A 19,143-nucleotide genomic window follows, 5' to 3' on the forward strand; every position below is an offset into this window, starting at 1 on the left:
TAATTTGAGAACCTTTATCTTCCCATCATAATAAAATGAGCAAAACATTATGAAGTTCTCTCAAAAGCTTTGGAAATTCTTAAAGTGTAAATAACAAATATTTGAAAGCACTCTTACTGTGTCAAACAGTTCTAGTCACTGTTTATTTAATTCTTCAATAGTGTTGAAGAATTTTTATATGCATATAAATGTTTCTCTACATGGTCATCTTTACTCTTGTTGGGGAGACAACTAAGAGTGGTATCCTCATATGTTTTTCAGTACAGTATCAGCTTGCACTGACTTTTTCTTCTCTCTTACTATGTTTTAGTTAAAAGCCCGGCGATCTGAGTGTAATTCCAAAGCTACCCATGCAAGGAATGATTATCTTCTTACATTAGCGGCAGCAAATGCACACCAGGATCGCTACTATCAAACAGATTTAGTTAACATTATGAAGGTAATACAGCCTTAATATCTGTGGTAATATTGTATCATTAAAGACAAAACAACTCATGAGTTGACTGTTGGGTGTATGGGATTGAGTCTATACAATAGCAGCCAGGCTACCTCGCATTTTGTTGGAATATACTTGGTATTGTTTAGGTGACCTCTGTTTCATGTAATCTGAATTAATTTTAGTATAAGAAAATGTTTAAAGCCAAATCATAGTAAAAGATTGTATTATTCCCTAGCAGCAGCAGATATTTACTGTATAGTGGTTATTAATATATGATTATTAAAAAACAAAACAACAAAAAAATATATGATTATTTTTTAAAAGCTTAGCTTTTTAAATTTTTATCATTTTATGCTTAATTGATAGGTAAACTTGTGCATTAATATTTTATGAGGTGCCTGTGGGTAAAACAAGAGAAAATGTAACTCGTAGTTATATGAAAATGTCTCTGCCCTGAAATGTAGGGTTACAGTTTCTTGTATGACAAAATTCGATCTTGGTCTTTCTCTGTTTATACACCTATATGTATCTTTAACTTTAACTCAAGTAAAGGACAAAGGGTGGAGGAGCAGAAAACTTTTTTAACATGCTGCCAGGTTTGCCCTCACTGCTGATAGACAAGCTCTGCTTTGAATTGTATCTCATTCTCTCCTGTTGTCTCAATGACCCAAACTTTTGATTATTCTATCTTTATTTTCAACCCATCCCTCTCAAATGTATTGTTCTTAATGACTGTCCAACCACATTGCTTTCATTGAATTGCTTGCTTTACAAATCAGAGGTGTTGAGAATGGGGTGCAGCAGGAATGGGCGCTCTCTTTTTTCTGCAGTGCCTCTGGAAAAGAGATAAACTCTGTCCAGAAACTACGAGTTCTTTCCTTGAAAGTAGAGACAGGACATTTACTGGAAACTTTAAGGAAAAACAGAGGGATGGAGAGAGTAAAACTGAACTAAAAAGTATCCTATTGCAAAATTTTTTATTTCCTTTTTGTTTATTGTCTGAAATCCCCTTTCCTGGCTTCTATCCTGTTCTGACTTCTGCTGGTTAGGATACAGGTGGTAAGAGAGACAAGGGATTGTTTTGACATCCCAGATGAGAACTCTGCATACATTTTCCCGTAAAATGTTGGACCTAAAGTTTTAGACATTTTAGTATCTTATTAGGTGTTACACAGTGCTTCAGACTTACAAGGACCAACTGGAGACTTGGCCTCCCAGTATAACCTGGTTTCTCTAGGGAAATATATATACTCAGTTTCAAACAACTCCTTTATTAAAAAAGATTTTTAATACAGCTCACATTTAAGTTTGTAATTCCCCATATACCATCTGCTATTACAACAAAGCTGTTAACTATATACTTTCCCCTTTGCATATTTTTAAATGAACACTGTATTAGTTTAAGCATCAGCAAAAATAAAATCTTTATTTTTTATTTTTTTATTTTTTCGGTACACGGGCCTCTCACTGTTGTGGCCTCTCCCGTTGCGGAGCACAGGCTCAGCAGCCATGGCTCACGGGCCCGGCTGCTCCGCGGCATGTGGGATCCTCCCAGACCGGGGCACAAACCCGTGTCCCCTGCATCGGCAGGCGGACTCTCAACCACTGCACCACCAGGGAAGCCCCATCTTTATTTTTTTTAAATTGAATCCACAGCCAAAAAAGATCTCTTTCCTAAAACCCTATGGTCTTTTATAAACCAGGAAAGGTACAGAATTATGTGGGGAATCTACCCCTGCCAGAATCAAAGAGGAGGTTAATGGGCCTAGCCAGCAATCAGATTATGTATCTTTGAACTTACTTTGAAGCCCTTATGCACCTAGGCATTTGATCATCATTGGGTAGGTTATGCTTCAGATTACTCGTTTCATGAAACATTAGAGGGTACTGAAATGATTAAAAAAAGAAATAGAGGCAGGAGTCCCTCCTATCCCTTAAAAATAGGAAAATATAGTCTCAATTTTCATATTGTATGTGTTCATTCATTTTCTTCCGCATTCTTATTCATAGTCTGCAGTATTGGAAAACTCCCATTAATGCTGTTAGCTACTTAGTAAGTTCCTATCATTGAAATGACAGTGGCCCTTTAGTAGCTGTCTTGGTAAGGTCTCTTTTCTGGATTTTTGTTAAAGTTATAATGCCTTAAGTAGAATCTTTTTAAAAAATATTTATATGAATAGCTTGGAAACAGGAGATTTGAGTCATTGATTTCATCATACACATTTAATAGTTACTTAGAGTGTAGTAGCTATGCTAGGCTTTGGGAAGAAGCAAAAATGAACAAGACACTCTTCTTATCCTCAAAGAGCTCAGTCTAGTCAAAGAGAGAGATACATAGAAATGATTACAAATTAGAATAATGAAATCACTTACTGCCAGAGGACCATGGTTAGTAGTAATAGCAGCTATCTTTTTTTTTTTTTTTTTTGATTGCTTGGTATTATCCTGATCACTTTGGGCATATTATCCTATCTCATTTTCTTCTTTATCCTGGTTAGAGTATATGGTTCATTATTTAAATAACACACTAGCCTATAAATGAAATGAAATGAAATGAGATCCCAGCTCTGGATGAACCACTCTCTCTATATCTGCATCTAAGTAGCCAAGCACTGTTGAAGAAAACTTTTCAACAGAACAGATTCATGATTATAAATTAATGTAGAACCAGTATCAAATGGACCCTCAACACTGCTCAGATATCCTACTGTATTTCACTGGTTGACTTTCTCTACTATTTTCAACAATTTTTTCACCTTTTTCCCTTCTCCTCAAATCTGACTTACCCCTTTTCTTTCACACTTAGCAAGTGGTCTTTCTTCCTAATTTACAGAGAAAATAGAAACCATTAAAAGGGAACTCCATTATTGTCCCATTACAGGCTTCATCTGTGTTCAAGACTCTTCCAAAGTGTCTCAATAACTATCTAAAGATGACTGTTTCTCTTCAGCTTTGGATCATATCTCATTCCCTCCTGCCTTCTCAGGGATTTATTAAACAATTGATTATTTTTTTCCTTATATTTCTTGGACGTTCTATTCTTACATTAACAGTTGATAGGATCTTAGTGATGCCAGCCCTCAGTATGTCTTGTGTTACTCCTCTAATCTGGATTAATTGCCCTCTGTGTCCCGTGTAATGCAGTTATTCTGGGACCTTCCTTTGTCCCTCTCCTATGTTGGATCTCCAGCTGTCTGTATCACATCTTTTTTCTTGGTTTACTTTGTTCTTTGGTGGAATATCCTCCAATACTTTCTTGAGAGACTGGGCATGGGAGGTAAGTTTTTTGAGATACTGTGTTATAAAGATGTCATTTTTCTGTGCTCATACTTGGGTATAGAATTAAAGGTTAAAAACCATTTTTATTCAAATGTTGAAGACAATTCTTCGTGTTTTCTTGTTTCCTGTGTTGGTACTGAGAACTCCAAACCATCTGATTCTTCATTCTTCATATCTGATCTAGTGTTTTTTCTTTTTAAAAGCTTATGAAATATTATCAATATGTCCTTTGATTCTTAAATTAATTCTTCCCTTTTTTCTCTTTCTAGAATTCTAATTATTAAGATGTTGGACTTAATTATTCTGGAATTCTAATTATTAAGGACTCCTGGCCTAGTCCTTCAAATTTCTTTTTTCTGTTATTGTTCTTTGTCATTATGCTCTACTGTCTGTGAGACCTCTTCAGCTTTATAGTTCAACTCTTTTATTAAGTTTTTAATTTTTTAAACATGGTTTTAATATCCTTTTGTTCCCTGAATGTTCTTTTTTTATAACAGATTTTTGTGCTTTATCTTCTCTTTTTAATTCTGGTGGTCTCAATAACAGAATTTATTTTAAAGTTTTGTTTTCCGTGCATAGTCTCTCTTTTAGCCTGTGGGTAGGACTTGTCAACTTTGAGCTTCACTGTAGGGTGTTCTCGTGGACCATTTGTAGGGGAAATTGTAATGTCAGTATCCTTGTATCTCTCCTCTTGAGTTGGTCAAAACTCCTTCTTTGCTCCCTTCATCATTTCTTCAGATCTCTTTTCTTGTGTTGTTTGCTGAGGAAGACTTCCATTATCTCCTTAACCCAGTTACACTCCCACCCAATATGATGGTCTCATAAAATGGTTTATCTCATCTTTGAAGTACTTAACATGGTTGTAGTTTTACCTGTATCTGTGTGATTATGTGATAAATGCCTTATCTCCCACTTAACTATACATTCCATGAAGGCAACGATTGTGTCTGTATCACTTGAGACTCCATCCTTGCTACCTAGTACAGTGTTTGATTCCTAATATGTGCTAAATGTTTGTAAATTAATACATATTGAAGAATGAATGAATGAATGAGTGAATGAAGAATCAATCTCATTTTAATCCTTACAGGATGAATCATTCCCATTTTACATATGAGGAAACTATGACAAAGCCTGTATTCAACTCTGGCAGGTCTCTCTGCCTTCAGAGCTGGTGCCATTAGCTCTTTAAATAATACCAGCTTATTGGACTTATTTCCTTTTTCCTTGTTAAATGTGGGATAATCCTGCACTATCTTATCTCCTTTGGCTTCTGTGAGGAGCAAATGAGATAATGAAGCGTGTTTTTGTTAATTTTGAAACTTGTTTATACACATTATATATTGTCCTATTAAGTAACAGAAATTCTATTATTCTGTTTTAAATAAATCTTGTTTTCGGGAGGGGGAGAGCATAGAAGAGACCTCAAATGCTTGGGAGTGAGAGTGGAACAACTGTTTGGGTGTCTAACATTGTTGGGTTCTCTGTCTAGGTACCCAGAATACATTATTTCATTTAGTTTTCATAACATCTTTCAAGGTAAATATCATTATCCCTGTTTTACAGGTCGGATAGCGGAGGCTCAGTGAGGTTCAGTTAATGTATATAATAGCCAGGACTTAAATCAAGGTCTCTGTAACTTCATACCCTGTATTCTTTCCTAGATTTCATGCTGTGTTCTTTTCTACATACCATTCCAATCTTCTTGTTGGTAAAATTTAGTATAATAAGTGGTACCATACTATAAATATCATAAATTCTGAGAGAACTGTAGAAAAAAATTAACAATTGAAAATGGCAGATTGTCCCCTGTTCTAATTATTCTAAAGAGTAAGATCATGTCAGTTTCTAAATAAAGTATTTAGATAGGTTCTCCAAGGAATATTTTGTATTCCTTAGGCCAGTACTGATTAGCGTGGATACTAAATATATTACTCTGTGTCTGTATATTATCAGGCAAGTTTTTTTCAAACTCGAAACTAAAACAACAATGACAAAAAACAAAAAACTATTGCTAAGCCATGGAAACCAGATAACTGATTTCATCAAATCTATAGAAAGCAGTTCAGCTGACTGTTGGGAGGTAAGGTAGTTTGTTCCTCAAATGTTCCTTTTTTGTAGTGTATTCTTGTGCAATATATAAACTGATATTTTTACTTTTAGAAGCTTGTGGAATATTTTCTTAGTGGTTTGGATGAGGAAGGATGAAGTATAATGCATCATACTAGAAAAGGGAACAAATGTCAATCTAATGAAAGACTTTTTGAAAAGCTTAACATTAGGACCCTATCTCTAGACAAATGTTTAGTGGAAGCTAAACATATCTGGACTACTTGATAATTGGGCAAAGTAATAAAAGGTGAACATCTTTATATGTGACAAATATAGAAAATATGATAATATGGCATATCTTTTACAGACATTTGTCTTGGTTAAATGAAGAGAAAGTCATTATTGGTATCCAAGTCTTTTATTTTTAAGGCTTTTCTGGCTAAAGCACTAATTATTCCGAAAGTCTTCTTCATTCTCTTGTAGCATTTTTAACTCTCATCTTCTTGATTTTAAGTCATAACTCTTCTGGTTTCCCTGCCATCTCTCTAGCTGTTGTGCTTCTGATCCACCTAGTAATGTTTGTTAACTTAACAAATTAACATGGAAGTCCCCAAATCTCAAGATTGGCTCTCTGCTTCTCTTACTTTACATACTCTTTCTTTCAGAGAGTAATTATTTGGCTCTATTTTTATTAATATTGTATGATTCTCAGATCTGTATGTAACCTTGCCCTTATAATTATCCATATGTTTGCCTTTCCTTCAGTGGCTGAAACTTTCTAAACTAGAGGCAACTCTATTTCCCATTGTTCCCTTGAATAAGTACCCCCTTCTAGGTTTCAGGTGACAACTGCTGACAGCAGCTGCACTGTCAAATACAATAGTCCTTAGGTACATGTGACTATTTAAAATAATTAAGTATAAGTAAAATTTTTAATTCTGTTCTTCAGTCACAATAGCCACATTTCAAGTGCTCAAAAGTGACGTAGGTAGTGGCTACCATATTGAACAGTGCAGATATAAAATATTACTATCATCACAGAAAGTTCTGTTGGACAGCAGTGGACTAAAGCTTATTTAGTTTTTGCTTGTTTTCCTCCCTTCCTCCTTTATCTGGCTATCGATAACACTGATGATCATTTTCCCCAATAACCATAACCATGATTGTATTCGTATTATTTCAGAATTAATTGATTCTTCATTTGCACTGTATACCTTGAAATCAAACAGAGGTTGGCAAACATTTTCTGTAAAGGGCCTAATAGTAAATATTTTAGGCTTCTCTGTCACAGCCACTCAACTCTGATGTTGTAGGATAGTCATTGACAACATGTAAACAAATAAATGGCTGTGTTCCAATAAAACTTTATTTATAAAAATAAGCATCAGGCTGGATTTGGCCCACAGGCCTTAGTTGCAGACCCTTGGTATAGAACTTTAAAAACTATATATGAAAATTTCTAAATATATAAATACATTCAAAGAAAAATTAAATGAATACCCATTAACTCACCACTCAGCTTCAGAAATGAAACTCTGCTAATAAAATGGAAGCCTCCTGTATGACTACTCCCAAAACATCCCTCTCATCCACCACGTTGTAACCACCACTCTGACAATATATTGTATTGTCTTAGATGGTATTGTACCCTGTAATATTCTGCAACTTGCTATTTTCCCACTGAACATTATATTTGTTGAAATTCATCAATATGGATTTTTAACCTTATTAATTACCATTTTGCTATTTAGTATTTCATTGTCTATGTATCATAAATTACTTATCCATTTTCTTAGCTGAAAGTTAGTTGTTTTGGTTTTATTCTTATAAACAGTGCTGCTATCAACATTCTTGTATGTGTCTCGTGGTGTATTTATGCAAGAATTTCTTAAGGAAATATCCATAGGAGTGGTGTGTGTTAGCAGCTTTACCAAAGAGGGCCAGATTGTGTTACAGCACTTTTTATTATACCTTTTAATACTGTTAGTGTGTTATGTTAAACTCAGCAAATACTTGAGTGTATATTTGGTGATACGCATGGTGATACAGAGATAAATTGGACATGAGCCATATGAGCAGTGAGCCAGAAAGAAGAAGGTTATAATTCTCTAGAGCAGCCCCTAAAGGGTATATGGAATATGAGGTGATACATCCTTTCCCCTGCTATATTGTTTATATTATGGTTGGCTCCCTGTGACACAAAATATTAGGATACTTCTTGGCCATTTTTACCAAACTTCTAAAGCAGTGATTTTAAAATATTTTTAGCAGTTGAACAACTGCTACAGACTCCTACATGGAATCCATATACATAAAGCAGATAAAAGGAAAGCTGTTTGGTTAAAGCCTATGAGCCTCTTTCTGCTTTGTGTGGGTCCCATTACCCATACTTGCATATGTCATCCTCTACTTCTTTCCCTTAGTTCCTGAGGCATTATGCTGAATACTAGGGTTCCTTGAAATATAATTTGGAAACAACTGTTCTAAGACAGGGTTCCTTTAATAGAATTCTTAGCTTTACCTAGCTAATCTTCATGCTAGATTCCTTCAAAGTAATAATGTGCTGCCCAAATCCTCCAGTGGACAAGACCAACAGGAAATTGAGTATTCTGACTTGAGAGCTTAATTGGATGTCTTAGGCTAGAGAGTCATCAATAATTGAGGGACAAAAGCAATCTTGAGAAAACAGAACAAAGCTGGAGGTATCATGCTTCCTCACTTCAGACTATTCTACAAAGCTATAGTAATCAAAACAGTATGATCCTGGTACAAAAACAGACACATAGATCAGTGGAACAGAACACAGAGCCCAAAAGTAAACCCACACACTTACAGTCAGTTAATCTACAACAAAGGAGGTAAGAATATACAACAGAGAAAAGATAATTTCTTCAATAAGTGGTGTTGGGAAAACTAGGCAGCTACATGTAAAAGAATGAAATTAGAACATTTTCTTACACCATATACAAAAATAGACTCAAAATGGATTAAAAACCTAAGTGTAAGACCTGAAACTGTAAAACTCCTAGAAGAGAACATGGGCAGAACACTTTTTAACATAAATCTTAATGATATTTTTTTGGGATCTGTCTCCTAAGGTAAAAGAAACAAAAGCAAAAATAAACAAATAGGATCTAATTAAACTTAAAAGCTTTGCCCAGCAAAGGAAACCATGGACAAAACAAAAAGACAACCTACTAAATGGGAGAAAATATTTGCAAATGATAAGACCAATAGGGTAAATATCCAAAATATATAAACAGCTCATACAACTTAATGTTAAAAAAAAATCTGATTAAAAGATGGGCAGAAAATCTGAATAGACATTTTTCCAAAGAAGATATACAGATGGCCAACAGGCACATGAAAAAATGACCAAGTTGCTGATTATCAGAGAAATGCAAATCAAATCCACAATGAGATATCACCTCACACCTGTCAAAATGGCTATCATCAGAAAGTCTGCAAATAACAAGGAAGTGGAGAAAAGCGTTCTCTAATACACTGTTAGTGGGAATGTAAATTGGTGTAGTCACTATGGAAAACAGTATGGAGCTTTCTCAACAAACTAAAAACAGAACTACCATATGATCCAGCAATTCCACTGCTGAGTATATATCTGAAGAAAAGAAAAACACTAATTTGAAAAGCTGCATGCACCCCAATGTTCATAGCAGCATTATTTACAATATCCAAGATATGGAATCAACCTAAGTGTTCATCAACAGACAAAAGGATAAAGAAGATGTATGTAAACAATGGAATATTACTCAGCCATAGAAAAGAATGAAATTCTGCCATTTTTAGCACGGATAGACCTAGAGGGTATTGTGTTTAGTGAAATAAATCAGAGAAAGACAAATACTGTATGTTATCACTTATATGTGGAATCTAAAAAAAAATAAACAGATGAATGTATAAAACACAGGTAATCAAAACAGTGTGGTATTGGCACAAAAACAGATATATGGATCAATGGAATAGAATAGAGAGCCCAGAAATCCACACACCTATGGTCAATTAATCTTCTACAAAGGAGGCAAGAATATGCAATGGAGAAAGGTAGTCTCTTCGGCAAGTTGTGTTGGGAAAGCAGCACAGCTGCATGTAAATCAGTGAAGTTAGAACCTCCCTCACACCATGCACAAAAATAAACTCAAGATGCCTGAAAGACTTAAATATAAGACAGGACACCATAAAACTCCTAGAAGAGAGCTTAGGCAAAACATTCTCTGACATAAATCGTAGCAATGTTTTTTTAGGTCAGTCTCCCAACGCAATAGAAATAAAAGCAAAAATAAGCAAATGGGATCTAATCAAACTTACAAGCTTTTGCACAGCAAAAGAAACCATAAACAAAACGAAAAGACAGCCTATCGACTGGGAGAAAATATTTGCAGATGACACGACTGACAAAGGCTTAATCACCAAAATGTACAAACAACTCATACAACTCAATAACAAAAAAACAAACAACCCAATCAAAAAATGGGCAAAAGACCTAAACAGACATTTTTCCAAAGAAGACATACAGATGGCCAGTGGGCACATGAAAAGGTGCTCAACATCGCTAATTATTAGAGAAATGCAAATCAAGTACAATGAGGTATCATCTCACACCAGTCAAAATGGCCATCATTAAAAAGTCCACAAACAATAAATGCTAGAGTGGGTGTGGAGAAAAGGGAACCCTCCTATACTGTTAGTGGAAGTATAAGTTGGTGCAGCCACTATGGAAACCAGTTTGGAGGTTCCTTAAAAAATTGAAAATAGAGCTACCATATGATCCAGCAATCCCACTTCTGGGCATATGTCTGGAGAAAACTCTAATTTGAAAAGATACATGCACCCCAGTGTTCATAGCAGCACTGTTTACAATAGCCAAGACATGGAAGCAACCTACATGTCCACCAACAGATGAATGGATAAAGAAGATGTGGTACATATATACAACTCACCCATAACAAGGAATGAAATAATACCATTTGTAGCAAAATGGATGGACCTAGAAATTATCATACTAAGTGAAGTAAGTCAGACAGAGAAAAACGTATAATGTGATATCACATATATATGGAATCTAAAAAATGATACAAATGAACATACTTAAAAACAGAAACAGACTCACAGACATGGAAAACAAATTTATGGTTACCAGAGGGGAAATAGGGGTGGGAGGGATAAATTAGGAGTTTGGGATTAGCAGATACAAACTACTATATATAAAATAGATAAACAACATGGTCCTACTGTGTAGCACAGGGAACCAAATTATATTTATATATTTATATATATGATATATATCTGAATCACTTTGCTATACACCAGAAACTAACACAGCCTTGTAAATCAATTATCTTCAGTTAAAAAAACAAACCAGAAACAGACTCCAGATATAGAGAACAAACTAGTGGTTACCAATGGGGAGAGGGAAGAGGAAAGAGACAAGATAGGGTTATGGGATTAAGAGATACAAACTGCTATGTATAAAATAAATAAGCAACAAGGATATATTGTACAGCACTGGGTAATATAGCCATTATTTTTTAGTATCTTTAAATGGAGTATAATCTATAAAAATATTAAATCACTGTGTTCTACACCTGAAATGAATATAATATTGTAAATCAACTATACTTCAATTAAAAATTTTTTTAAAACAATAAATGAGTATTGAAGCAGAGAGTATATAAAACTACTTACGGGATAATGTATAGGGTGATAAGACGTATAAGGAGAATACTTAAACCAACTATTTTTAAGTCAACCTTATTAAGGTATAATTAACATACAATAAAATGCATCTATTTTAAGTATACAGTTGGTTGAGGTTTTTAAAAATATTTATTTATTTATGGCTGCGTCGGGTCTTAGCTGCGGTACGTGGGATCTTTGTTGCGGCATGGGGGATCCTGTGCTGTGGCATACGGGCTCCTTGTTGCGGCGCTTGAGCTTCTCTCTAGTTGTGGCACGCAGGCTCTCTAGTTGTGGCACACATACTCAGTAGTTGTGTCGCATGGGCTTAGTTGCCCCATGGCATGTGGGACCTTAGTTCCCCAACCAGTGATTGAACCAGCATCTCCTTAAAAGGTGGATTCTTAACCACTGGACCACCAGGGAAGTCCCCAGTTGGTTGAGTTTTGACAAGTATATATACCCATGTAATCATTTTCATAATCACAATCAATATTTAGAATATTTCTACCCCCCAAAACTTCTCTCTTGCTTCTTTGCAGTTTGTATCACTATATAACAGATTGACACAGACTTAGAGACTTTAAACTAACCCCATTTATTATCTCACAGTTCTGTAGGTCAAAAGTCCAGGTGGGCTCAGCTGGGTTCTCTGCTTAGGATCTCACAAGACCAAAATTCAAGGTGTCACCTGCTCTGGGTTCTCATCTGGAGCCTCTTGAGGAGAATCCAATTTGAGGATCATTCAGGTTGTTGGCACAGTCCTGTTCCTTGTGGTTATAGGACTTAAGTCCTTTTTTTGCCTACTGGCTGTAGGCTGAGGGTCACTTCTCAGCTCTTAGAAGTTATGGTCAGGTCCTTTGCACGTGACTCCCTTCATGTCCAAACTAGCACAGAATCCTTTTCAGTTTTTTTCAATCTCTGCTTTCTCTTTTGCTACTAACTAGAGAAAATTCTCTGCTTCTAAAGGGCTCTTGTGAATAGATTAAGTTCACCAGATAATCTCCCTTTTACTATGTAACATAACATAATTGTAGGAATGATGTCTCATAGTCATGTGTTCTGTCCACACTAAGATTTTATAAGGGCAAAAGACATTGGAATCATTCTATAATTCTGCCTAACTCAGCAGTCTTGCATATATTTTGTTAAATGTATTCCTAAATATGTCAATGTTACTATAATTTATGTTTTAATTTCATCTTTCAATTCTTTTTATTAATATTTAGAAATACAGTTGATTTTTACATATTGACCTGTCCAGTTGCTGTGTTACTCTGCATAACAGATTATTGTAAAGCTTAGTGTCTTAAAATAGCATCAGCATTTTTTCTGCTCTTGAATCTATACTTTGGGTAGGGCTCAGAGGGGTTAATTTGTCTCTATACCATTCCATAGCAGCTAGAGCAGCTCAAAGGCTAGGGGCTGAATTCTTCTGAGAGCTTACTTTCTCATATGTTTGGTGATTGATGCTCCCTATTGGCTGGGACCTTGCTGAGGCTATTGGCTGGAGCTGCTGCACTCGGCTTCTCTGTGTTGCCTGGGCTTTCTCACAGTGTTGTGTTTGGGTTCCAGAGACAAATATATGAGTGAGGCAGGGAGGCTGACCAGACACAGGTAATATTGCCTTTTATGAAATTGTCTCAGAGGACATAGAGTCTTCTGCATTCCATTCATTGAAAAAGTTACAAAGTTCTATCCAGTGTCAAGAGGGATTGATGGGGTAGATTCTACTTCTTAATGGGGGAGGAAAGGAGGGGAGGAGGCAAAGTTATGGAAGAACATATGGCACCAGAAATATTGCTGTGGCTTTTTTTTTTTCTTGCAAATGCAGTCTGCCATATGACATTGTATCCTACAGTTCCTAATTTCACTTATTAGTTCTAGTAGCTTTTTTGTGGATTCTTTACGGATTTCAGTGATCATGATCATGTCAAATCAAATATAGTTTACTTCTGTCTTTCTAATCCACAAGTCTTTTTATTTCTTGCCTTATAGCATTGGCTAGGATTCTTAGTATAGTGTTGAATAGAAGTGGTAAGAATGGACATGCTTGCCTTGTTCTGAGATCTTTTGGGGAAAGGAAAGTGAGAAAACTGACTTTCTAATTATTCTGGTAAAGTATACATAACATAAAATTTACTATTTTGACCACTTTTATATGTATAGTTTGGTGATGTTAAGTACATGCACAATGTTATGCAACCATGACCACTATCCACCTCCAGAACTTTTCAATCTTCTCAAACTGAAACTCCGTTCCTATTAAACAATGACTCCCCATTCTCTTCTGTAGCCCCCTGGAAACCACAATTCTACTTTCTGTCTCTACAAATTTGACTACTGTAGGTACCTCATATAAGCGGAATCATACAATGTTTGTCCTTTTGTGTTTGCTTTATTTCACTTACCATAATGTCTTTAGGTTCACCCATGTTATAGTACATGTCAGAATTTCATTCATTTTTAAGGCTGGACTTTTATTTTCTTTATTCTATATAGCATACAATTGTAAGTGCCTCTTTACCAAAGAAGTGAGATGAGTGCATTGTGAATCCTTGCTGCTGGGGATCTTAAAATTAGAAGTAGAACTAAGACCTCCACAAAAGTAACTACAATCTAAGAGCATGTAAAAGTAATAGCCATTATTTATTAAGCTTTTATTCTATACAGGCTTTACATTCATATTATCTCATTTAATCCTCAAGGCAACCCTATATGTGCATGAATACCTTCCTTCCAATTATGTGGTTCTATGAATGCAAATGGTTCAAATAGGTATAGGCCATCAGATCTCACTGGAATATAAGATTCCTGAGAGCAGGTTCTTTGTTTTGTTCCCTGTTTTATACCTAGCACCCCAAATTGGTGTTAAATGTATAAGGAGGGAGCAGTTGCAGTGGTCTTTCTTTGTGGAGGACCTTTCTTCATAGAAGAATTAGCATCTTAGGCCTTATGGGGAGTAGGATGTATGGTGGCAGAGAATGTGATTTCACAGGAATGGACTCAAATGAGCAGGGGAGTGAAAGTGATACACAGCAGAAATCACTGGTTCCATTGCTCTTGGGGAGAGGCATGAGAGTACTTGGTAAGAATGCTAGCAATAGAGGGTTTTTTTGTGGTTGTTGTTTTATTTTTTATACAGCAGGTTCTTATTAGTTATCTATTTTACACATATTAGTGTATACATGTCAATCCCAATCTCCCAATTCATCCCACCACCACCACCATACCCATCACTTTCCCCCCTTGGTGTCTACCTGTTTGTTCTCTACATCTGTGTCTCTGTTACTGCCTTTCAAACCAGTTCATCTTTACCATTTTTCTAGATTCCACATATATAAGTTAATATACAATATTTGTTTATCTCTTTCTGACTTATTTCACTCTATATGACAGACTCTAGGTCCATCCACCTCAGTACAAATAACTCAATTTCATTTCTTTTTATGGCTGAGTAATATTCCATTGTATATATATGCCACATCTTCTTTATCCATTCATCTGTTGATGGACACTTGGGGTGCTTCCGTGTCCTGGCTATTGTAAATAATGCTGCAATGAACATTGTTGTACATGTCTCTTTTTGAATTATGGTTTTCTCAGGGTATATATCCAGTAGTGGGATTGCTGGGTCATGTGGTAGTTCTATTTTTAGTTTTTTAAGGAACCTCCATACTGTTCTCCACAGTGGCTGTATCAATTTACATTCCCACCAACAGTGCTAGAGGGTTCCTTTTTCTCCACACCCTCTCCAGCACTTATTGTTTGTAGATTTTCTGATGATGCCCATTCTAACCAGTGTGAGGTGATACCTCATTGTAGTTTTGATTTTCATTTCTTTAATAATTAGTGATGTTGAGCAGCTTTTCATTTGCCTCTTGGCCATCTGTATGTCTTCTTTGAGAGATGTCTATCTAGGTCTTCTGTCCATTTTTTGATTGGGTTGTTTGTTGTTTTAATATTGAGCTGCATGAGCTGTTCATATATTTTGGAGATTAATCCTTTGTCCGTTGATTTGTTTGCAAATATTTTCTCCTATTCTGAGGGTTGTCTTTTTGTCTTGTTTATAGTTTCCTTTGCTGTGCAAAAGCTTTTAAGTTTCATTAGGGCCCATTTGTTTATTTTTGTTTTTATTTCCATTACTCTAGGAGGTGGGTCAAAAGAGATCTTGCTGTGATTTCTGTCAAAGAGTGTTCTTCCTGTGTTTTCCTCTAAGCGTTTTACAGTGTCTGGTCTTACATTTGGGTCTTTAATCCATTTTGAGTTTATTTTTGTGTATGGTGTTCGGGAGTGTTCTAATTTCATTGTTTTACATGTAGCTGTCCAGTTTTCCCAGCACCACTTATTGAAGAGACTATCTTTTCTCTATTGTTATATCATTGCCTCCTTTGTCATAGATTAATTGACCATAGGTGCGTGAGTTTATCTCTGGGCTTTCTATCCTGTTCCATTGATCTATATTTCTGTTTTTGTGCCAGTACCATATTGTCTTGATTACTGTAGCTTTGTAGTATAGTCTGAAGTCAGTGAGTCTGATTACTCCAGCTCCGTTTTTTTCCCTCAACATTGCTTTGGCTGCAATAGAGTTTTTTTAATGAAGCTGAAAAACTTTGACCTTGGGAAAAAATTCTAAAATGACTTTAAAGTAGCTCTTTTTAAAAATTTTAACCAAACAGATTAGAATGTGAATATTTGACTATTTATTATCTTAGCTTTTTATGCAGTTTTCTATGAAGTATTATATTTTTCCATTAAATTTGATTTTTTTTTTTTTTTTTAGTGTAAGGCCACTTTCATATGTTAGAAATGTTGAATTATTTTTGCTGACTGGAAATGTAGACTTCGGTTTTGATTGGTCTTCCTAGATTCTGTAACATATTTACTGTTGGTTAAAAACTTGAGGTAGTGGACATTGATGGTATTAGCTTTGGGGCTAAGAAAAGAAGTGATATGTGAACAGACAAAATCTTCAACATTCTTAGCCATTTATAGCTTTAGAAAGTTTTCTTTTTTGGTCAGTCATTTATCAAGACCTTTCCCTATTGTCTTTCCTTTTCAAGCTATTTTGAAAAGGCACGTAGTATTCATTTTTCTGATATTCTGGTGGCTTTTGATTCTGATTCTCATGCTGATGTAATTATGTCACAGAATATAATAGAGATTATATTCTGTCCCTGAGGTACTTAGTCACAGTTTAAACACCTGCCCACAGACAGGTGTTTTTCTGAACGTAGTGCCCTATTCCTGTGTTTGAGGGTCAGGCCTCACTTGTGTGCACTTGGTGATGTTTTACCTAGTGTAGCCAATGTGTAGGTTTTAAGTTTCATTCAGGAAAGCATTTAAACTTAAACGTTGTATTTCTTTATCACAAATAACATGCATAGAGTTTGCTGAACTCCATTTTCAGACATAACTTTATAATATCTGCCTTAAATGCATGTCAGGTCATTTTAATAGTTTTCTTATTAAATCAGTCAATTGACACATACCTTGTTTTCTTGATTCTAAGGTTCAGGTTTTTAAAGAATCTTTTAATGTTTTCAAATCAGTGATACTTCTTATATTCTGTGGTTTCTTAAAGAAAAAGGAAGATAATTCTTCCTGAATTTCCAATTCGTACAAGGCACAGAGGAAGAAGTTAAAAAAAAAGTGATTAAACACTCTACCCTCAAAAAATTAAGACAAAAAGACTGGTCTTTGTCTCTTTCTTTCTGTCTCTCTTTGTGTTTCTCTCAGACACACTTTTGAAAGTTAACTGACCATACAAGGTGGTAAAACCTAGATGCCAGTCACCTTTTGTGCATAATCCATTAATCTGCTTTTTATTCGCAAGATAAACATTGCAAAGCCAAATGAAATGAAATGATTCTGATGTGATCCAAGGAGTAATTCCGTAGATGAAGGTGTAATAAGCACTGGGATGCAGTTTATTCTCTCATAACATTTTGAACGGAATAAGTAGACTATTACTGTTGTATTTAATGTTCTGCACCAGAAAGTTCAAGTATTAACTTTAACAAGTGAGAATGAGGCTAAGTGGTATTCCAGGTGTGCTATTTGATATTGATCTTAAAAGCTGATAATAGGTAGCATATATATATTAATATATACACATATACATACATACACACACACGTGTGTAATAAAAATCATGTTTTTCATGTAAGATGAATCCTTGGACGAAACCTTAAAGTCATTATCCATCGATTTTATTTATTTATTTATTTATTTATTTATTTATTTATTTATTTTATTTCGGTTGCACCAGGTCTTTGTTGCAGCTCACCAGCTCCTTAGTTGTGGTACACAGGCTCCTTAGTTGCAGCATGTGAACTGTTAGTTGCAGCGTGCTTGTGGGACCTAGTTCCCTGACCAGGGATCGAACCTGAGCCCCCTGCATTGGAAGCGTGGAGTCTTATCCACTGTGCCACCAGGGAAGTCCCACCCATCAATTTTTTTTTTTTTTTTTTTTTTTTTTTTTTGTGGTACGTGGGCCTCTCACTGTTGTGGCCTCTCCCGTTGCGGAGCATAGGCTCCGGACGCGCAGGCTCAGCGGCCATGGCTCACGGGCCCAGCTGCTCCACGGCATGTGGAATCTTCCCGGACCGGGGCATGAACCCATGTCCCCTGCATTGGCAGGCGGACTCTCACCAACTGCGCCACCAGGGAAGCCCCCACCCATCAATTTTTGAAGGGAAAACTAGCTGGTCTTGGTCTTTGCTTTTGTAGCAACATCTTTTAACATCACTATTATAAAACCATTAAAGCGCCAAGGAGAAGTAGTGGTCAGAGGATGAATCTCAGGTACATAGAAGCACAGCTGGATCCCTGGAGTGAAGGTGACTGGTCAGAAGCATTTTGACTTCTCCAAGCAGGCCTTATGTTCATGGAGTAGTTCATGGCCTTCAATACTGTCAGGAGCAGTAGAAAGTTTCAGGACTTTCTGGAATGCCATCGCAGCACTATTATTTAAGAAATCAGAATAAAGCCTCATTCAGGAAATGAAAATTTATCCTCTATCAGTATAGTTGGAGATAAATATTATTTGGCAAGAAGGGCTCCCATTCAGGAGGGAGCCCACTGAGAGACCTGTGCCACAGTTATTCTAATCCTACCTGTTGCGTTATGAGCCCTGATTGATCCTCATGTATTATCTTTCAGTGACAGACACATCAAGACATAACTACAAATAAGATAGCACATCTGAGAAGGTGACCCTCTGGAGAGGAATAACTCTTTCAGAACAAAAGCTTCAGGTCCACCTGAAGGTGTTTTCTAGGAAGCAGAATTATAAATAACAGTTTAAATCAAAAGACAGAGAGATTTCTCAGTGTTGCAAAGAGTATTGGGTTATATATCATGAAGTCTTTTTGTTTGTTCAAAAAGTAATTTTGGAACAACTACCCCATACCCTACCTAGAACCTTCAGTGGCTTCTTATTCCTCCAAAGGGAATGGGAGGAAAGTCAAGATAATTTAAAAGGCACTATGTGCTCTTTTCTTTTGCCAACTGTATTTTTTGAAATTCAGGTATAATTTGCATACCATAAAATTTACCATTCTAAAGTGTACAATTCAGTGGGTTTTACAACTACCACCCCACTATCTAAGTCTAGAACATTTTCATCACCCCAAGAAGAAATCCTGTACCCCATTAACAGTCACTCCCTGTTTTCC

At 35.9% G+C, this 19,143-nt stretch overlaps 1 protein-coding gene across 1 annotated transcript in view; it reads left to right on the forward strand.

The window, feature by feature from the left end:
• FCHSD2 (FCH and double SH3 domains 2) overlaps positions 1-19,143 on the forward strand; it is a 301,858-nt gene that overhangs the window by 150,439 nt on the left and 132,276 nt on the right. Inside the window, exon 8 of the mRNA XM_065882104.1 lies at positions 311-439. Coding sequence (XP_065738176.1) covers positions 311-439 — 129 coding nt within the window. The remainder of the gene's footprint in view (positions 1-310; positions 440-19,143) is intronic.

Source organism: Phocoena phocoena, chromosome 8 (assembly GCF_963924675.1).
Source record: "Phocoena phocoena chromosome 8, mPhoPho1.1, whole genome shotgun sequence".
Classification (NCBI taxonomy): domain Eukaryota; kingdom Metazoa; phylum Chordata; class Mammalia; order Artiodactyla; family Phocoenidae; genus Phocoena; species Phocoena phocoena.